This window comes from Castanea sativa, chromosome 7 (genome assembly GCF_040712315.1).
Source record: "Castanea sativa cultivar Marrone di Chiusa Pesio chromosome 7, ASM4071231v1".
NCBI classification, from domain to species: Eukaryota; Viridiplantae; Streptophyta; class Magnoliopsida; order Fagales; family Fagaceae; genus Castanea; species Castanea sativa.
In genome coordinates, this window is record NC_134019.1 from 29,495,431 (window position 1) to 29,518,523 (window position 23,093).

At 35.0% G+C, this 23,093-nt stretch overlaps 1 protein-coding gene and 1 long non-coding RNA gene across 2 annotated transcripts; both read left to right on the plus strand.

Annotated features, from left to right (window-relative positions):
- Positions 1-12,001: 12,001 nt before the first annotated feature.
- On the plus strand, positions 12,002-15,578 carry LOC142644288 (uncharacterized). The gene is made up of 8 exons (XM_075818932.1): positions 12,002-12,986; positions 13,140-13,895; positions 13,998-14,205; positions 14,291-14,596; positions 14,688-14,775; positions 14,878-15,042; positions 15,151-15,457; positions 15,499-15,578. Exons 1-8 carry the CDS (start codon positions 12,002-12,004, stop codon positions 15,576-15,578), a joined length of 2,895 nt encoding a protein of 964 aa, XP_075675047.1.
- Positions 15,579-17,311: 1,733 nt separating this feature from the next.
- Positions 17,312-17,830, plus strand: LOC142643008 (uncharacterized). The gene is made up of 3 exons (XR_012845796.1): positions 17,312-17,416; positions 17,510-17,617; positions 17,730-17,830. It is a non-coding gene; the product is annotated as an uncharacterized LOC142643008 (long non-coding RNA).
- Positions 17,831-23,093: the final 5,263 nt, after the last annotated feature.

The window sequence follows — 23,093 nt, forward strand, 5'->3', positions numbered from 1 at the left end:
CTGAGAACCAGTCCTTCCTAGAGTAGCAAGAATGACATAGATTGTACCCAGAGGTGGTCTCGTAGAAGTGTCTCTCTGAGCCCCTGACCCTACCTTACCACCCTGTCAGTTGGGCTGATACAGGAACTACTTTAACTTTCTTGCTTTAACCAATTGCTCCAGATGGCTCCACAAAGTCTTGCAATCCTCGGTAGTGTGCCCTCATTCCTAGTGGTACTAGCAATGAAGACTTTTGTTGCGCTTCATAGGGTCTCCCCCCATCCTGTTTGGCCATTGAAAGTATGGCTCATTCTTGATTTTTTCTAAAATTTGATGCACTGGCTCTCAGAATACCGTATTAACCATTTGAGCAACAGTAGTAGTCCTAGGTTGCCTAGCAAGATCCCGCAAAGGACAATTGTTATTGTACTTGTCTAAACTGAAGTCCCTCTTATCTTGAGGGACCACCTTAGCCTTGTCAACTCATGGACTACATGTGGCAAGTAGGCCAACCTTAAATGTCCTAATAGTCACATCGTCAAAATTCTCATCTATTTCATTGAACATCTCTCAGTATCTGTCAGAGTATGTCTTCAGGGTTTCTCCCTCTCGCATAGTCATAGATAACAGAGAGTCTAGAGGCCAAGGAACTCTATTGCAAGTTACAAAACGAGAACCGAAGGCTCTTGTTAACTCTCTAAAGGAGGTAATAGAACCTTCCTCCAGACCATTGAACCTTCTCATTGCTACGGGCCCCAGACTAGATGGGAACACCTTGCACATCAAGGTCTCGTTCTTTGAGTGAACAGCCATCCTCTGATTGAAATGGCTCACGTGCTCCACAGAGTCTGTTCTGCCATTATACATGGTGAACATTGGCTGAGTGAACAGCCATGAAAGCTTTCCCCCCTCAATCCTACAAAAGAAATGTGACTTAGAAATTTGATTCAAAGCCCTACTCATAGCATCGTTGCCCAGGCCTCTATGGGACGGACTCTTCCTTCTCCGTCAATTATGGCGCTCCTCATCACATGAAAGGACTCACTAGGGGGAGTCCTTGACCTCTGCCGATAGTTGTTATCACTGTCATCGTCAGAAGAGTTGCCAGAACTTGAAGGACTTCCTCTACGCCTCTCACGGCGTAACTTTCTTCACAAACGATCAATTTCCGTTGCATGCTTCTTGTGTTTTCCTCATGGGAGTGTGACTCCCACTTCGAGTTTGGCTCCTACTAGTGTGCGTGGTGTGCACACTAACCTCCCTGTCCCTTCTCTCAAGGTTAACAAAATGAGCTTGACGTTGAGGCCCAACAGATTCCTCCCAGTTTTGCCCTGAGCCTGCCATTACTGAACGTTGATCTCACCAAAACTCAAGTTTCCCACAGAAGGCGCCAATTGTAAAGGTAGTGTTTTAGTTCTAGAGCCCAAGAAGTAGAAGGCTTCAGGCTCAAAGAGCCCAACACAATAAATTTGTAGAAAATGGGCTTAAAAACTTGGCTTCAATGGATCCAGCAACATACGCAATGGACTAGGGATAGTAAGGAAACAAAGAGAGACAAGCTATATGCAAAGAAATCCTTCCTCGACGAAATCTGAGGAGAATCGTTCTTGAATATAGTGCTTTCAGACTTGGATACAATTTCCAGTCCTTGTTGCTACAATATTTTCTTTACAAATTTCTCGACCCCCCTCTCCCCTGGAGGATCTCTCACATTATATAGCCCCTTTTAGATGATCTTAGTCCTCCATTTGTTGGTCGCCCAATCTACCACTTGAGTGCTTGTCCCATCAGACACCTCCCCAAACCCCTTGTGAGTTCCGGCAATCAAGACAACACAATTCAAGAGTTTTCTTTACATAAATACGGCCAGGAAGTTTGGTGGGAAGCAATAAATGTGGTGGCAACCACCATCCCTTTAGTCATGGCTAACCCTTTCCCCAGTTTGATAAGGCTACATTGCCACGTGACATATCTGAGGCCGAGGAGGCCACTGCAACTCCGAGTAGATCGCGCCCACAAACAGTAAGGTCATGTCAGCGGCACATTACTAGGGGAGGTCATACTAAAAAGAAGGAGTTTCAGGGAAAGGGTTAGCCCTTACTGAAGGGACAGTGGCTGCCATCACATTTAATACTTCCCACCAAACTTTTTGGCCGCATTTATGTGGAGAAGGCCCCTGAACAGTGCTACCTTGATTGTCACAACTCACAAGGGGTTTAGGGAGGTGTCTGATGAGACAAGCACTCAAGTGATAGCTTAGGCAACTAATAAATGGAGGGCTAAGATCATCTAAAGGGGGCTATATAATGTGAGAGATCCTCCAGGGGAGAGGGGGGTCGAGAAATTTGTAAGGAAAATACTGTAGCAACAAGGATTAGAAATTGTATTCAAGTCTGAAAGCACTATATTCAAGAACCATTCTCCTCGGATTTCACCGAGGAATGATTTCTTTGCATACAACTTGTCTCCTTTTGTTTCCTTAATATCCTTAGTCCACTGTGTATGTTCCTGGATCCATTGAAGCCAAGTTTTTAAGTCCATTTTTTACAAATTCATTGTGTTGAGCTCTTTGGACCCAAAGCCTTCTACCTCTTGGGCTCTAGAACTAAAACGCTGCCCTTACAACTGTCTATTATAATTTTGATTTTAATTAAAATAGGCTTACACCGTTGGCGTTACATGATGTGCTTTCGTAGTATACCTTAAGTTTTTTTTTTTCCTTTTTTTTTTTTACTATTTGTTTTAATCTGAGTTCTGACCGTACTCATATTATTTTTAATTTAATTTGTTCATCACGCATGCCTATTGTTGGTACTTATCAAAATTCATGCCACCTTCAATATATATAAAGTAAATAATTTTTTTAATATATATTATTAATCATGTCATCTAAAAAATTTCACATTTTGGGGTACTTAGGAATATTGGCAATAGATTATACATTGTTATGCAAATTAATTTCTTCTCACCAAATTTGGATCTCGTTTATAATAATAATAGTACTATCAAGGTATGCATGAGGTGTTGAGAAAATGGAAAGAGACGGCCTGTCTGAGTCTGCTGTTGGTGGAAAACGCTTGGGGGTTGTTAATGCTTGCATGACTTTCTCATTACACATTATTTAACAATGCTAACCCACTCCCTAGTCCTTATCTTTCTCTTTTTTAAGGTAGTTGTTTTTATGAAATAAATATATTTATTGAAAAATAAACAAAAAAAATTGGATGATTGGAGATTTGAAGTTGTTAAACTTAATTGGTAGTCATTTTTTAAAATTAAATATATTAAAAAAAAAAAAAAAACAAATTTGGGTGATTAGAGATTTGAAGTTGTTAAACTTGGTAGTCGCTTTTTTAAAAAATAAATATATTTATAAAAAAAAACAAACAAACAAACAAATTTGGATGATTGGAGTTTTGAAGTTGTTAATCTCTCTCTCTCTCTCTCTCTCTCTCTCTCTCTCTGTGGGTGGGTAAAGAGGTGAGAAGTGTTATGGCCATAATATTTTCACAACAAATCTTAAATGGTAAATGCTTGGGAGTTGTTAATGCTTGTATGACGTTCTCATTACACATTATTTAACAATGCTAACCCACTCCCTAATCCTTGCCTGTCTCTTTTTTAAGGTAGTCGTTTTTATGAAATAAATATATTTATTAAAAAAATTTGGATGATTGGAGATTTGAAGTTGTTTAACTTAATTGGTAGTCATTTTTTAAAGTTAAATATATTTTTTTTTTTAAAACGAACAAACAAATTTTGATGATTAGAGATTTGAAGTTGTTAAACTTGGTAGTTGTTTTTTAAAAATAAATATATTTTTTTAAAAAAAAACAAACAAACAAACAAATTTGGATGATTGGAGTTTTGAAGTTGTTAATCTCTCTCTCTCTCTCTCTCTCTGGGTGGGTAAAAAGGCAAGAACTGTTATATCTATAATGTTTTCACAACAAATCTTAAGTGGTAAGTTGTTACTAGTTATAATTTGAATTCACCATTGAAATTACAAAATCATCGCTAAATCGGGCATACATGGCTGTTTTATTCCATTTTCTATGTATATGACGAAATTTAGCTTGGGGAAAAAGTGTAGTTGTCCCAGTGTACTCGAAATCACATTGTCTATAGCTGGTCGTGCCTTTATCTGCCCATGTAGAGCTCAACAAACCATCATTGGTTTGAATTCATTGCGATGAATGGATTTTGGTTTGGTTTGATCGGATTGTTCCTTTTTTCTATTTCTTTTTTCCTTGCTTGGTTCTTGAGAAAAATTGTTAGCACTCTTCATCAGTTTAAGGTTTTTTTTCTGGAAAATATTTTTAATAATTAATTTGTTTTTTATTTTTTATTTTTTAAATTGGTCACTTAACGGCAACATTTAATGGAAATTGACGGAAATGCCTTAATTAAAAAGCTTGAAACTTAAAAAACTCAATTAATAAAAAATATAAAAAATTAGAGGCCTGAAATAAATTTTGGTTAAACTTAATTAGAGGGTGCAAAATGTATTTTTACCTAATTTTTTTAAATCTTTAGACTTATATAAATTGGATATTGAAATATTTATAGGTAGACTCGCAAATCCATGGTTTTAGTCCCAATTATTTGTTCTCCATTTTTTTCTTAATCATTGGCTAAATCTGAATCTTACAATAAAATTTTCAAAAATTTCCTATATATATTGTATCATATATAACACATTAAAGTGGAAGTTGAATTAAAAATCCTAATTAGAATCTAATTGCAATCCAATTAATTATCAAGTGACCTTCTAACTTAGAGATAAAAATCCTAAATTTTGTCATATACATAGAAAATGGAATAAAGCAGCCATGGGCTTGCAAAATATGCCGGATTTAGCGGTGATTTTGTAATTTTAATGGTGAATTCAAATTATAACCAGTAACAACTTACCACTTAAAATTTGTTATGAAAATATTATGGACATAATACTTCTTGCCTCTTTACCCACCCAGAGAGAGAGACATTAACAACTTCATATATATATATATATAGAGAGAGAGAGAGTTGGGTTCAAGTTACACCTGGTGTAACTCTAAGCAATATTACACCACTTAATAACTTATTATTAGATGTGAATATTGACAAATCTACGGTTGGATTACATTATATTCATATAATCTCTATGCTTGCAAAATTTCACGGTGATCAAAGATTAATAGTCATATTATCAATCAATTGTTTGAATTCAAGTTTTTGTAGTTTAAAATAATTCATAAAAGATGAGTTTATGGATTACACGGTAAATAATATCCGATTGGCATGAAAATTGGCATGCATGTTAAGCACATATAGAACATGTAATTCAACGGTGAGATTCTTAAAATATAAATTGAATAACAAGTTATTAGGTGGTGTAACATTGTTTAAAGTTACACTAAGTGTAACTTAAACCTAACTCATATATATATATATATATATATATATATATATATATATATATATATATATTATGTCAAGTGTCACTTTTATCTCTAATTTATTGTTAGGTGTCTTTACGTGTAAATTAAAGTGTCAATGATGCTAAGTGCTAACAAACAACATACGAGTCAATTTGGATATTGCTTTGGCATTCCATCTTTCATGGGGCAATGCCCCCACCCAATAGTGTGTTTAGGAGAACTAATTGAAAGCAAAGAAAACGAAATGGGAAGAAAATAGTGGCTTTTTTACTTTTTCTTGACTAAAATGTAATTGAAGTAGAATTATATTTTTATTCCTTTTCCTTTAATTACAAATAAAACATAAAGACATAATAATAAAGTTATATTTCTTTAATATTTTTTTTTAATTCCAAACATATTAGGGAAAAGAAATCTTGTATCCTTTTTTTTATTTTATTCCTATTCCCTAATATTTTATTTATTTATTTCTTTAATATTTATTTTTTAATTTTATTTATTTATTCATTTATTTTTTTATTTTTTTATTCCTATTCCTCTACCTTTTTTTTTTTGCTGAATAATCCATTCCTCTACTTTGTGAAACCTCATCATAATTCATACATACTCCTTTTCTTTATGAATTACAGTACATAGTGTAAATATTGATTATTTGCAATGGAATGGATTAATTTCATTGAGCTTGCAAATGTAAGCCCATAAAACATCTTCTTCTTCTTTTTTTTGATAATCTGTAAAACATCATAATTGAGTAATGATATATGTAGCTACTTTTTACAATAATTTTAGAGATACAAACTTCACCAGAGTTAAGGAGAGAAAGTACAATCAATCCAATACAAAGTCAGTGGAAATGAAAGAATGGAGATTGATCTTCACCTTGCTTCTTTCCTAAAATTTCTTCTTTTTGAATGCCCTCCCACCTTTTTTTTTTTTTTAATTTCTTCCTTGGTTCTTGATTGATTTTTATATAATCTTGTCCCTTTATTTGTAACTGTCTTTCTTGTACTGATTTGTTTTCTCAAAGGTCTATGATAAAGTTTGACCCATGACCTCAGCGTTTCCTTACCCCAAGACCAAGAGTACCAAGACTTGGCTTAGTTATTGTAATAAAAAGTCCTTAGATTGAAATTTTTAGTCAAAACTATATTGTTGGTCCTAAAATTTACTTTATGAGTATAATTGGTCCCTTAGGTTTCTAGTGTGCGCTATTGATCTCTTAAGTTTTAAAAATAAATAATATTAGTCCTGTTAAGACATATGTGATTTGATGTTAAAAACATATGTCAACATTTTATGTATTGGCTAATCCTTTGACAAAACGCACTTTACTTATATTTGGGTAGATCTAGGATGTGTTTAATACTTCAAGGAACAAGAATTCAAGTCCAAGTATTGAAACCATGCAAGTCTATCCAAGAATAAAGCAATGAAGTGTTGAATTTTAAAGTTCGACAGCTAATATCTATTAAGGTTTAAAAGCTACTGAAGCTCGTGGCTCAACAGCTAACTCGATAGATGGCTATCTATCGAGGTTTATGAAACTTAGTTTTTCAGGACTGTTTTCATCCAATCCGTGAGCATGTATTTGGGTTTTCTTTTCTCACAACCCTAAACATATATAAGAATTATTTTAAGGGCCGTCACAGGTTGCACAGAAAAGAGCACAGTTGCACAAGAGCATCATTCCACAAGTGTGACCGGAAACCCAGTTGCCCTAGTTCATCTTGAAGAAGCTAATGTGTTTGTTACCAAGCAACTTCATGATTTTTATCGTGTAATGAACTGAAGAACTTTGCAACCAACATCTTTTTTAAGTTGGTGATCAAGTCGCGTACTAGGATTTGCGCATCTTTTGGTTAATCACGTACTGTGAGCCGTTTAATACAAGAAGAGATTGTCACTACAAAACAAGTCCAATTGGGTATTGGGGTAAAGGTTCAACTGTAGGTTGGTATAAGGTACTGAGATTCCTTTACTTGTAACCACTTGTTTTGATAATAGTGGATTCTCGGAAGTGGTGACTTTAAAATCACCCGGTAGGGTTTTTGTCGTGTAGGTTTTCCCTATTCGTAAACAAACTCATCGTGTCATTTAATTTCCGCTGCATATTTAGTTATTTGGTGATTTGTTTATGCTACCACGCACATTGCATTTAATTGAACCTAATTAATCCACTTGGCTAATTAATTGGTTAATTCATCACAATGGGTCAATACATTTTTGGCCTATCAAGTCCTTCTGTTAGATGCCATTAGTAATATTGCTTAGGTGGCTAACGGAAAAGTGATTAGTCATGTTTTTGATGATGTGGCATTTTCTTAAATGAAAAGATTAACAAAAATGATCTTACACATAAGAAACAAATTGACCCTGATTACAAAATTAATACAGGTTCCAAATCAAAACCCCATTCAGCCATTCCCCCAATCCCCATCTGATTCCACTACAACAAAATGTAACTACAGTGACGAATTTTAGTGAGGAAAAGTTTTTCGTCGCAAAAAAGTACCATATAGCGACGAAATTTATATTTCGTCGCTATTTATAAAAAAATGGCTGACCTTTAGCGACGAAATATGGATTTCGTCGCTATAGGGATGCTGAATTAGTGGCGCGCATCAAAAGGGCTGGCGCGAAACCAAAATGGATCTATAGTGACGACTTTGTTCGTCCCTAAAAGTTCTAATCTTTTGCGACGAAAAACTTTCGTCGCTAAAGGTGCTGGTAATTATGCTTTTAGTGACGAAATAGTTTTCGTCGCTGAAGGTGACAATTAGCGACGAAAAAATTTCGTCGCTAAAAAGAAACACCCAAAATTTGTGTGGAGCAATAGTGACGAAACTAAATTCGTCACTAAAGGCGATAAATAGTGACGAAATATAAATTTCGTCACTATAGAGGTGGCTGAATTAGGGGCGCCAATTGAAAATGTAGGCGCGAAACAAGTGGAGCTACAGCGACGAATATATTGCGTCACTAAAAGTTATAGTTTTTGCGACGAAAAAATTTCGTCGCTAAAGGTGCTGCTGCCATACTTTTAGTGACGAAATAATTTTCGTCACTGAAGAATAGAATTAGCGACGAAAAGTGTTCGTCACTGAAAACAAAGCATGATTTAGCGACGAAAATTTGCGACGAAAATAGAATCGTCGCTAAAGCTAATATATAGTGACGAAATGGAATTCGTCGCTATAGCTATCATATATATTCTTCTATAACTCTCTTTGTTTTCCTCACATATTCAACATTACCCAACTCATTCAGCATTACCCACTGATACCCATTCCCTCACACCAATACCCATTCCCTCACATCAGAACTTTGGTGACGCCCAAATCTCACCTTCAGCGACGCTCCAGAACCGGCGACGCTCCAGCACCGGCGACGCTCCAGAACTGGCGACGCTCCAGCACCGGCGAAACATCACGACGGTTCGCATCGCGTCGCGACGCTCCAGCACCGGCGAAACATCGCGACGGTTCGCATCGCGTCGCGACGCTCCAGCACGGTGACGGTTAGCGTCGCGACGCTCCAGCACCGGTTCGCGACGCTCCAGCACCGATTCGCGACGCTCCAGCACCGATTCGCGACGCTCCAGCAACGGTTCGCGACGCTCCAGCACCGGTTCGCGACGCCGATTTGCAACGATCAGCGACTCTCGCGACCGTCTCCAGCGCTGATTCGCAACGATCCTGCGACCGCGACGGTTAGCGTCGCGACGGTTTGCCGATTCACAACGATCAGTAGCTCCCGCGACGCTTTAGCGACTTCCGGCGACGCTTTAGTGACTCCCGGCGACGCTCCTGCGACGAAACCGACGACGCTCCCGCGACGAAATCGGCGACGCTCCAGCGACCCTTCCGCTTCCGTCTCCATAGGTAATTTCCTGTTCTTTTTTATTTTATTTTTTGGATTTTCGTCATTTATTTTTTATTTTCTTTTCTGGGTTTCTTTTTTTATTTTCTGCTCTTTTTTTTTTTCTTGAACCCCCTTTGAGCTGTAGTGCTCAAATTTTCAAAATGACCTTAATTAATTTGAATCTTCAAGTACCGGTTGTAAGTTGCAAGCATTGTATTAAAGTGATTGTATTCTGTTGGTGGTTGGGATTTATTTTATCAATGTGTGTATTTGAGTTCATAATGATGTGTGTATTTGGGTTTATTTTTTTGGGGGTTTTTGGTTTTTGCAGACTAAGGATAGAATTTACCTTGTTTTGGAGTATTGTGATGGTGGTGACCTTGCGGCTTATATTAATAAACATGGCAAAGTTTCCGAGGCCATCGCTAGACATTTTATGAGGCAATTGGGTATTTATGATCACACTTGCATTTACTTTTTTGGCTCTTGAATTACAATCAAGTTCATGTTGTTTTTCTTTTTCTTTTTTTAAATGTTTAGGCGATTGGGTATGTGCATGACCTTAGAGATACATAAAGTTAACGATTTTAGTCTGTGTAAAAACGTAATCAAATTAATGTCTTTAATGATTAAGCTCGTGGGGTATTTTTAGAAGTGTCAATTTTTAATAGTCTACATGTTAGTTGTTACTTCCCATGTTTACCTTTGTTGCATGTGTTTACAAAATAGAAGAAGTTTGGACTTTTAATTGTTCAATTTTGTTTGTCTTCTTCTGCAGCGGCAGGATTGCAGGTGCTTCAAGAAAAACACCTCATTCACAGAGATTTGAAACCTCAGGTATTTATGCTTCTCCTCAAACTGGAATTTTGAAGATCAGCTCAAATGATTGATATGATGTTATACTTTGAAGTCATATGTAGACCATGTAACCATGAGTGCCTTTGTGCTGGACATGTATGTTTGTCAGAAATTAGAATGCTATCCTGATGATTCATATCGTAATTAATTTGTGGGACTCTCGTGCACTTTTGTTTAGGACAGTTTTTGCACGTGCATGGCTTCTGTTTTATGGTTAACTACTACTAGAGGAGTACCTGTTCTCCTTTCCACTATATTATCCTCTCTTTTTTTGGGTGTTTATGCATTTAGTTATTTGAAAGTGAAGGGGGATCTTTGAATGAAGTGAACTTAATAATCAATTGGTATTTAATAGAGATGTTTTGGAAGTGCCAATGTTGTTAGGGGAATTATTGCGTCAAAATATTTTGTCTTATAGGTTGAGTTTTAAGTAGTTTAGCTTATTTAATTACTTTTTGCACCTATAGTTTCAATCAACTGAACTACTTCTCATTTTTTTTCCTTCAATCTTACTATTTAACTCTAAATTCTAATAGTAATGAAATTGGGCTGAATGTTACATTGTCTAAACTCAATGACATGCCACCTGTATGTGATTCAGAGAAGCTACAACTGGTATGTATTCAAAAGACGTGCTATGCATCATGAGTTCAATTTATTGTTTTCACCAAAGAGAAGTTATCATTAGGGACTCAATTTTGTTATGTCTTCCAGTTATAACGTTATTTATTTATTTTATTTCTCCTTTGCATGCTAAATATACATTGTTTGCAATAATTTTGGATTTTTTCTGAAAGTTGTAAGCTTAGCTTGAGCAAAGTAAGTAAATTTTAGTTAAAAACTTATAAACTCTATACTTGTGATGTTGGAAATTGGATTTATGGTGGGTTTTTGTGTTGGAGCAAGCGGGTGGCTTGCATGGTGTGATAAGGTGGTTTAAATTCACATTGGGAGTGTTTTTAGTTTCTTGCAAATGTGAATGGAATTTGTTGATTAGATGTGATGAATAATGCTTCAATTGATTTCAATACTAGTAAACACTCTATACTTGTGATGTTTGTGATTGGTTTTGTGGTGGGTTGTTATGTTGAAGCAAGCGGGTGGCTTGCATGGTGTTATAAGGTGGTTTAAATTCATATTGGGAGTGTTTTTTCAATTCTTGCAAATGTGAATGAGTATTGTTAATTAGATGTGATGAATATTACTTTATTAGATTCCAATACTTGTAAACTCTATACTTGTGATGTTGGAAATTGGATTTGTGGTAAGTTTTTGTGTTGGAGCAAGCGGGTGGCTTGCATGGTGTGATAAGGTGGTTTAAATTCACATTGGGAGTGTTTTTAGTTTCTTGCAAATGTGAATGGAATTTGTTGATTAGATGTGATGAATAATACTTTGATTGATTTCAATACTTGTAAACACTCTATACTTGTGATGTTTGTGATTGGTTTTGTGGTGGGTTGTTATGTTGAAGCAAGCGGGTGGCTTGCTTGGTGTTATAAGGTGGTTTAAATTCATATTGGGAGTGTTTTTTCAATTCTTGCAAATGTGAATGAGTATTGTTAATTAGATGTGATGAATATTACTTTATTAGATTCCATTACTTTATTAGATTCCAATACTTGTAAACTTTATACTTGTGATGTTGAAAATTGGATTTGTGGTGGGTTTTTGTGTTGGAGCAAGCGGGTGGCTTGCATGGTGTGATAAGGTGGTTTAATTTCATATTGGGAGTGTTTAAGTATTAATATAGATTTATGCATTCATGAATGAGATAGAATTTTATCTAAGTAGCTTATAGACTTAGATGTTAGAATACATTATGAATGAGTTGTCCTTATTTTACTAAAGTAGCATTCACTTTGCAATTGTAGTCGAGCATGGATAAAAGTTGGATGACAATTGGTAAGACACCGGATGGCAGATTAAGTCGTCCATATATTGAAGGGGTCAATGCATTTCTTAATTTTGCAAGAGCGGTTGTGGATTGTAGTGGTAATATTCCGTGCCCGTGTATTCACTGTGTGAATTGCTATCGACAATCTCTTCAAACTGTGCGTATACATTTACTTCATCGTGGGATTATGCAATCTTACATTAATTGGTATAATCATGGAGAACCACGTGTATTAAACGAGAACATTCATGATAATGAAATGTCGGATGATGATCATATGGATGGTATCGATGCCTTGGTAGGTGATCGAATTAGAGGGGAACCAAGAAATGCAACCGAAGATGAGGAAGTGCGTAATTTTGACAAACTTGAGGAAGATGCAAAGCGTGAGTTGTATTCGGGTTGCATTGATTATAGTATCTTGAAGTTTGTTATAGAGATGTTGAATGTAAAGGTAATGACCAATTTGAGTAATAAGGGACTTGATATGATGCTAGAATTGCTGACAAAAGTTTTACCGAAAGGTAATTTGGTTCCAAGGTCAACTTATGAAGCAAAGAAGATATTACGTGACTTGGGCATGTCATATGAGCATATAGATGCATGCAAAAATGATTGTGCATTATTTTGGAAGGAAAATGAAAACTTTGATAAATGTTCGGTGTGTGAGGCGCCTAGGTACAAGGATACACGTGCCCAAGGTAAGAAGATTCCTCATAAGGTATTGCGTTACTTCCCGTTGACCCCGAGACTGAGAAAGTTGTACATGTCAGGCCAAAGAGCTAAGGACATGAGATGGTATATAGACAAACGCGTGGACGATGGGATAATGAGGCATCCAGCTGATAGTGAGGAGTGGAAGGAGTTTGATTTGCAACATCCTGATTTTGCCCTCGTACCTCGCAATGTAAGGTTGGGGTTGGCTATAGATGGATTTAACCCTTTTGGGAATATGAACAACAACTATAGTATGTGGTCTGTCATACTTATCCCCTATAACCTACCACCTTGGTTGGTTATGAAGGAGCCATATTTTATGTTGTCATTGCTTATTCCTGGTTCTCATTAACCGGGAAATGAGATTGATATTTACTTAAAACTATTGGTTGATGAGTTGAAAGAGTTATGGGAAGAAGGTGTAGAAACTTATGATGCTTATAGAAAAGAGTATTTTCAGATGCGTGCAACTTTGTTGTGGACAATACATGACTATCCTGGATTTGGTAATGTGTCTGGGTGGAGGACAAAGGGTTATCATTTTTGTTACACTTGCAACAATGAACCATATTCAGAAGCTTTGGAAAGTAAAATTGGATTCATTAACCATCGAGCTTATTTGCCTATGGAACATCGTTGGAGATATAGTTGGTTGCATAATGGTTTATCGAAGAAACGGAAGAGATCTTTAGAGTTACAAGTGGGAAAGATACAAGAACAGCTAGATAGAATGCCAAATATAATTTTAGGAAAACATCCAAGTAACAAGAAGAGACAACTCATTGGGGAGCCAAATTGGTCAAAGGTAAGTATTTTGTACAAGCTTCCATACTGGAAAAATAAGAAGCTTAAGCACAACATTGATGTCATGCATGTGGAGAAGAACATTAGTGAGAGTACTTATGGTACTTTGTTGGGCATTGAGGGGAAAAACAAGGACACCGACAAGGCACGAATGGATTTGCAAAATATGAACTTTAGGCACACGTTGCATTTGAAACAACGTCCTGATGGATCATATGACAAGCCTCGGGCTTTCTTTTCATTAAGTCCAAATGAAAGGGATGGTTTTTATGACTTTTTGAAATCAGTCAAATATCCGGATGGTTATGCAGCCAATATATCAAGGTCAGTGAATGCAAAAAATGGTAGATTATCTGGTTTGAAAAGCCACGATTGTCATGTGCTACTACAATGAATTCTTCCAATTGGGTTGCGAGGATTTGCACATAAAGACATTAGTCTTGTATTGTTTGAGTTAGGTAGCTTCTTCCAAGACTTATGCTCAAGGACCTTAAAACGAAGTGAATTGGAGAAACTAGAAGAACGTATAGTTCTTATACTATGCAAGCTTGAGAGGTTCTTTCCTCCAGCATTCTTTGATGTCGTGGTCCACCTTGCTGTTCACTTGCCTCGAGAAGCAATTCTAGGAGGCCCGGTACAATATCGGTGGATGTACCCAATTGAAAGGTAATTATATCATTTGATACATCCATCAATTACATCTTTCCCATGTGGTATAAAATCACATAATGTGCGTATTTTTTCCTCGTAGGTACCTTGGAAAATTGAAAAGATACGTTTCCAACCGAGCTCGACCAGAAGGTTCGATTGCAGAGGCTTACATTCTCAAAGAATGTATTAACAATTGGTCTTTGTATATTGATGGGATCGAAACTGTACATAATCGAAGAGAAAGAAATGAAGGTTTTGGTGAATCTAGCGAAAGATTGATAGTTTTTTCACAAACTGCCCGACCTACAGGTGGTAGGCGGAATGATGGCAACTTGTCTCGTGCATTGCTTGATACTGCTCATTGGTACTTGTTGTACAATAGTCCTGAGTTAGAGCCTTATTTAAAGTATGTGATTTCATATGCATGTATTGTTTGATTAAGTTTTGAATATTATTTGCAATGCTTAGCTGAAAATAAATCACCTTATTTTTAATAGTGAACACAAAAGCACATTGCATAATCCTACTGGTGAAGCCATAACTCAAATCCAACGACAAGAGTTTCCCAAGTGGTTCAGAGAACATGTAAGACATTTGAAACTTAATCACACAAATAGAAATTAAACATTTAAATAGTTTCATCATTGCTTATTACTAATTAATATCACTTATTGTATATCATTATAGATTAATAGATTGAAAGTTAGCGAGTCACCAGAAGCAACTAAACAGTTATGGTCATTAGCAAATGGTCCTAAGCCGCATGTGAAGGAGTACACAGTTTGTATGGTCAATGGTGTAAAGTTTCATACAAGGGACCTAGACAATCGTCGTGTAACCCAAAACAGTGGTGTATGTACCGAAGGGGACCATGAAGGAGAAATGCACGACTTCTATGGTCATGTGTGCAAAATTTGGGAATTGGAGTATGTGTTTCGCCATAAAGTTGTTTTATTCCAGTGTGAATGGTACAATACCGGTACTAATGGTCGAAGGAGAACGATAAGAACTGATGTACACTGCACAAGCATTGATGTTACAAGTCGGTGGTATGAAAATGACCATTTTATACTTCCTAGTCAAGCGAGACAAGTTTTCTACCTTCGAGATACCAAATTGGGTGAACCTTGGAAAATTGTGCAATCCATCCAACATAGGGGAGTGTTTGATGTCCCAGAAGTTGGGTGTGGAGAATCCAATGATAATACAGAAGATAGTGACGCATTGTTGATGTTGTCTCTGTCAATGTTGATGACAATATTATTGAGTATTGTATGGGTGATGTTGAAACTGAGGTTGTTCTTGAAGGTGGAACTTCAGGAGATGCTAATCAAAATGAAGTGCATGACATACCTGATGTTGATCTTGATATGGATTATGATATGTAGAGTTCATAATAATTGTCTTAAATGTTGTGTGTTTGTCTTAATGTTTTATGTTTGTCTAAGTAGCAATTTTTTTAAAGTTTTGTACTTATCTTGAACTTGATATGGATATTGATGTGGCCATTTTTTGTGTTGAGGTTTTAGCAATTGTGTTCAAACTTAGCACTTGTGAATTGCTTGATATGGATAATGGTATAGACTATGATATGTAAAGTTAGTAGTAATTGTTATTGAGATGTTTTGTACTTATCTTAAACTTGATATGAATATTGATGTGATCTGTACTTATCTTGAACTTGATATGGATATTGATGTAATCATTTATTGTGTTGAGTTAGTAGCAATTGTATTCAAATTTTGCACTTGTAAATTGCTTGATATGGATAATGGTGTAGACTATAATGTTAAGTTAGTAGCAATTGTGCTTATCTTTCATGTCAATACATAGTTTCAAAAAATGCCCAAAAAGGCCAAATACGCTCATAATATACCAAGGTATGAGATGGCAAGATTGAATAGAATGAGGCAAAACCAAGAGAGAATTGATGCTTTGGGATTGAAGCACATCTCAACTTCTCTAAAGGATTCTGCTCAGTCCAATTGTGCAAAAGGGAAAAGAAGTAGAGCTAGTGTTATGGTAGATGATGATTATGTACCACCTATTGGTGACGATGACAATGATGATGAGTCATCTAATTCTATAACCCATAAGGTACAATAGATGTTCCATAGGGTACAATAGATGATAATAATTTTGTTTCATTATTTGTAATGACTTTGTTGTTTCATTAAATGTATGTTTGTTAGTTACAGATAGCACCGGTACGGCTTACACGCTCGCGAGGTGAAGCATCTATTCCGGTGGTCCAATCTACGGAAACACCTCCTGAGGCAAATCCTCTTGCCCAAAGTTCTTCTAGTGCAGAGGCACAGGCTACCGATGCATTAACTAGCACGACTGGTAATTACATAGAGATTATACTTCACTTAATTTACTATTAAGATTATACTTCACTTAATTTAACATTGATAATGTTTAAATAGGATCGGCTAGCAAAAATACCCGTGGAACAACACGAGGTATAGCAGTATGGGCACTTGTTGAAAAAAGTGGTAAGCTGCCAATACGTAAAGCTGCAGAGTACGATGCTCCTGTTGGGAAGAATGCGTGCAAGCTTGTCAATCAAATTGGCGTACAAGTGCGAAGTAATTTGTCTAATTACAATGTGAAAAATTGGAAAAGTGTTGATGTTGCTACTAGAGATGTGGTGCTTCAAAATATAGCGGTAAATTTACATTGATAACGTCTAACTTGTCTTTGTTTTCATTAAGCATATTAAATTTATATAATAATATTTTTATAATACATATACACTTCATTTTACAGGATCAGTTTGAGCTATACGGAGATTCCAACTTGGTAACAAAAGCATTAAATACAAAATGTGAAAGATTATTGAGTTGCAACTCCAACAAGTTGCATCAAACTTATAAAAAGCTTGTAGAATCTCATGGTGCTGACTATGCAAGAAGCCACCCGCCAAAGAATGCCACACTTGAGCAGTGGACTGGACTCATTAATGGGAAATGGACTAATAAGGATTGGCTGGTAAGTTATTTATGCGTATATTTTTATTATCCAATGTTTACTATATTATGTTGTCAAATGATTAACTTAATACTTAGATGAAGTTAATGTATATTGTTTTATTCATGATTTAATAAGTATCTTGAATGTTTTGTATTAGGAAAAATCAAGAAAGAACTCTGAAAATAGGAAGAAAACTTCAGGCAAACATAGATGCGGGACAAAGGCACTTGCTGTTAGGGTTGATGAGGAGGTGAATGTTTTTTTCATTTCCTTAAACCTCGATATATTACATGTTGTGATTAATTAACTATATCTATCTAACTCTCGAATGTTAATTAATCAGACAAATAATAATGGCGGTCAAGTTCCTGAATTGGCAAAAATCTTCAAAGATGTTCATTTCAATCCAAATACGAATATGTGGATACACCATGAGGATGAAGTGACATATGTATGTGTAGCATTCCATCTCTATCATTCCATTTCTATCATGTTTGTAAAGCTATAACATATGTAGTATTAATGTTGTGATTGTTTGTTTCTTTCTCTCTTTTAAATGATAGGAAACTATTCTCAAAGTGCAAGAGGATCATTGTCAAGATCCTAATGCAATTCCCCTTACACAAGAGGAGATTTCAAACTTGGTTTTTAAGAAGAAGTCCGGTATTGTAAAAGGACTTGGCATGAGGCCTTCTTCTTCTCTAGTAACCACCGCTTCATCCAATTCCTCGGTGGAGTATATCCAACGGCTAGAAAATGAGATAATTGAGCTCAAAGAGGCAAGAGCTAGGGACCAAGAGGAGCGAGTTAGGGACCAAGAGGAGCGAGTTAGGGAGCGAGCTACGGAGCAAGAGGCACGAGCTAAGGAGCAAGAGGCACGAGCTAAGCAAGAAGAGGTCCAACAGAATATTCTTAACTTTTTGAGGAGCAAGGGTTATGATGATGATCTTACCTATGGGGGTGGTTCATCTTCAAGTTAAAACACTTATTGGTTAGTACTTTATATTATATTTGAAAATCTATATTTGCTTTCTACAACTTATAAATTAGGAGTTGTGATTTTAATTCATTGGTGTGGCTACTCTTAATGCATTGTTAGAAATGTTTCTTATAACATAGTTAATGTTTTTACTTTAAGATTTTAATGTAGTATTGTTTTTATATTTGTGCAGATTTCTTATTGGTGGCTTTTAGGAGATTTACTTTTGGCATTACTTGAAGACATATGAGAACATCTTTCATTAGTTCAAACGCATGATTATGCTACACTTTTTGTATTGTTATAAAACATCTTGAGTTATTGTATGTATTGCAAACTTTTATTGTATGGAAGTTGTTTGAATTGGATGCTTCTTTTATTTTTTACTTGTGGAATGTATAGATCTTTTTTTATAAATGTGTTGTTCAAATTTGAGGTTTTAATAATGTAATGACAGGTTACAGGTTAATATCAAAGCTATGAAAAAAATAAAAACAGGAAATAAGTTTTAGCGACGAATTTTTTCGTCACAAATATTGCAACAAAAAATTGTTTTAGTGACGAAATATTTCGTCACTAAATGTAGCAAAATTTTTTAAGAAATGGTTTTAGTGACGAAAATTTTCGTCACTATATGTGCCTGGATTTTCTTAAAAATAGTTTTAGTGACGAATTTTTTCGTCGCTATATGTACCCGAAAATAGTTTTAGTGACGAAATTATTCGTCACTAAATATCAATTTAATAAACTGAAGTGTTTTTAGTGACGAAATATTTTCGTCACTGAATAGTGTTTTTAGCGAGGAAAACATTTAGCGACGAAATATTTTCGTCGCTAAAAGTTTTTTCTTTTTAAAACAAATCAGACTTTTAGTGACGAAAATTTTCGTCGCTAGGACTTTTAGCGACGGGGTTTCAGCGACGAAATGAGTTTCGTCACTAAAAATCCGATTTCGTCGCTAAAGGTTCTTAGTGACGAAAAACTAGACTTTTAGTGACGAATTTTTTCCTCACTAAAAATACATTTTGTTGTAGTGTTCTGAGATGCACGAGAGAGAGAAGGTGGCCTAGCCCTAGATGCCGCCTCCCTCCACTAAAAATGCCACCTCCCACACGCTTCTTCCAAGTGACAGCCACTATCACAGTGGCCTCCTCCTTCACGCCGCTTGCACAGTCTTGTCGGTCCTTCCTCCTCCAATTTTCGGTCAACTCATCTTAGGTATTACACTTTTCCTCTCTGCAACCCAGTTAAGCGCAATATTTATGGCCATGTATGAATTTTTTGATTCCTCAAAAAAAATGTTTGAATTTTTTTAGTTTGTGTTCATGTCAGGTTGGACACTTTTGTGACTAAGTGCATACAAGTTAATATTTTCATCTTTTTTTTGAAATTATGAATTTGTCATATTATTTTATGCAATGTGTTGTGTAGCTTAGAAAAATTTGTTTTAGAATAAATCCATACACATTAGAACAGCATTTCATTAATGGTGAACCCTTTGTGAATTCATACCACACGAGGAGATGAACGACATATTGTTTATGTTTAAATTCTGTTTTGTGATAAACTTATAAAAGAAGGTTTGGCATTTTTTTTGGGTTGTTTTGCTTGGTGGGAAAGTTGAGGAAATTGAAAATAACAAAATCTTTATACTTTGCACATAAGCTACTTGTATGGCTACCAAAAAAAAAAAAAAAACCAATTACTTTAAGATGAACAGTTCGGAGAAAACAATTTGGTGCTACTCTTCTGGTTACTGCTTCTTCAAAGTATTTCCATCAATACAAAATATAAATATAATCTGTCTTTCCACCTGCCCTTGCAGCCCACACAAAAACAATTAATGTACAATGGTGGTTGCTACTTCAGTTGTATACTAGTTTTAAGATGGTGGCAAATGCTTACATTAGTAAAAGAGTGTCATATGAAACCCTTTAATTACACAATATATCATCCCAAAACTATATGTTATATTACGCAATAAGCATTGAATGCTTAAATATCTTCATGAATTCTAGTATTCCTTTTCCCCTTTCTGCCCTGCACTAGAGGCAGAGGGCACTCTATATTTATATATTTATAAAAAAAAAAAAAAAAAAAAACATAACATGTTAGTCTAGAAAAAACATGTTAGTCAAAGCAGTAAAAAAAAACCTGTGAGTGATTGTCTCATATGAAAACAAGTACATATTTATATTTGTTAGTCTCATATGAAAACGACATATTTATAGTTGTTAATGTACTAAAATGAAAGTTTAATGCATTTTAGTTTAGGAAATGAAATGTCACAGCACAAAGTAAGCCATCACCCCAATGTCAAGTAGCACAAACGAGAGGAGTACATCAAAATCAGGTTTTTTTTTTTTTTTTGATAAGTAACAACAAAATTTCCTTCATTGTTTCTACTAGATTAATATTTTTGCATACTTTCTCAGCCCTTAGGTTAGAGACACAAAGAGTTACAAGAACAGGGCGGCCCAACAAACTTTGAGGCCTAAGGCAATAAATTTAAATGAAGCATTTTTGTTATTAATTAAATAATATTTAATTAGTTTTCAATATCATAATTTTTATATAACAAAAATGCATTCTTTTTATCTTGTAATATGTTTTTTTTTTTTTTGAAGAAATGCTAAAACTATAACAAATTTTTACTAAAAAAAATGTACAAATATTGTAGCAATTAATGTGATTAATGACACTTCAAGAAGATAATAAACAAGTATTTAAATGAATGATGTTAGGGATATTATAAATAGAGAAATGATATGTCCACAATATTTTTACAACATTTTTACAACAAATCCTAAGTGGCAGGATGTTACTGGTTGTTATTGTTGGGGCAAAAAAGTAATCTTAGTATTAGGTTCAAATTTGAACTAATAACAACTAACCACCTATGATTTGTTGTAAAAATGTTGTAAAAATGTTGTGGACGTAGCACCTCTCTTATAAATTTTACAACATGATGTTTATAAATATGTATCACTAAGTAATTTAAAAGTGCATTTAATAGATTGTTGACATCTACAAATTATATTAATTGCCATATCAATTTGTATAAAGGTTTTAAAGTAAAACTTATAATATTTATAGTATTTTCCTATCTAAATTATTTTTTGTAATTAGCGACACATATTTGTAAGCCCTATGTATTTAAAATTGCAATATCTGTAGCATTACTCAATTCTTTGATACTTCTTAAAAGTAGAAGAAAAATGTAAAATTATTTTTTTTCCTATATCTCAAAAAAGATATTATATATATATATATATATATATATATATATATATATATATATATCAATTTTTGCCCCAAAATTTGGGGGTCTTTCTTTAGTAGGGGGCCTAAGTGGCCTAAGCCTAGGGCCGGCCCTATACAAGAAGTTATAGCTTTGAAGTGTTAGCGAAAACAATGGCTATTGCGAGACATCCAAAAGAATTACAAAATTTTATATGAATCCACAAAAGCATAAATGAATAAGATTTCTTGTGAATTAATGTGTAGAAGTGTAGGCCCTTATGGAGATAAATGTGTATTTTGAAGTAGGTGGAATACTTAGATATTCTTTGTTATTTTTGAAACAATTCGAGGGTTACCACTATTTGGAACAAATTTTTGTTATTGTCTAACAGTATGTGAGGATTACTACTATTTGGAACATTTTGAATATAAGAATTTAATGATGTTTGTTGAAACCTTGTCAAATGATGCAGTTGGCTAGTCTCTCTTTTAAAATTGGGAAAATTACACTTTATCATCATTAACTATACATTAGATTACACTTTGCACCTTAAACTATCACACTCATTACACTTTGCACCCTAGCGTTATTTTTGCTGTTATCTTTAACGAAATTCTACTGCACATGACAAGCACATACTTCTTGCTTAGATGGAACAAACTTAAAAAATTGGGGTAATTACACTAAACCCACTTGTGGTATGTTCCATTTGTTTTCTGTTACCTACCTCTATTAAAATCAGGGGTAAATAGGTATTTTTGCTCAAATTTTATGTCTCTCTCCTCCCAAAACAAAAAATAGCACAAAAATGAAGAGAAACAAAATCAAAAAGTGGTATTGGTCTCTCTCTCAATTCACAGAAATCTTGAACATGAAGAACATAAATCATTAAACTCAGAATTTTTTTTTCCACATTTCCAAGTTGTCTCAAATTTTCTCAGCAACCATATAACTATAAAAGAAATCAAACTCTTCAATCTTAGTCTTAAACACTCATTTGGCTCAACTTTCAGTAAGTCTCTCATCTTTACAAGAACCTCAACAACATAAATCACAAAACCCAGAATTTCTTTCTCCTTCCCAATTGAAAACAAATCAAAAGTTTCAACCTTTACACAGCAATATAAAGCTCAAACAGCACAAACTACAATACCCAATATTTTTTTCCCTTTTATTTTCTTGGAAACCAAACAAAGAGAGAAAATTGAATAATGGGTATGTGTTAAACCTAAAAAAAATAAAAAAATAAAAAAACTTACCAATATACAAGGACGATTTGAAAAAGAATTTAGAGAAGCCTGGTGTTTGATATGGTTGTGGTGAGATTGAGAGATTGTGAACCCATAACCAAATTCTCTAAAACCCAAAACATCTATCTTTCTTTTCTCTCTATTGTGAACCCATAACCAAATCCACCAATAACCACTGGCCACCATAATTTCTGCAAAAAAAATAAAGCAAACCCAAATGCAAAAACCAACAAAACCCACAAATGGTGACACAGCCACCAAATGGAGAGCTACAACCCATTAATGGCGAGAAACTTGTGTTTTATCCCCCTCCAGACACTTCAAACCACGAGGAACATATTGATCTCACCACAGGTCTCTCTCTCGAAAAGTTTCTGAATTTTGGGTGTTTTGATTCGTGTTATGTTGTGTTTTAGGGTTAAGATGTGTTTTTGTAACGGTTGGGCTCAAGGTG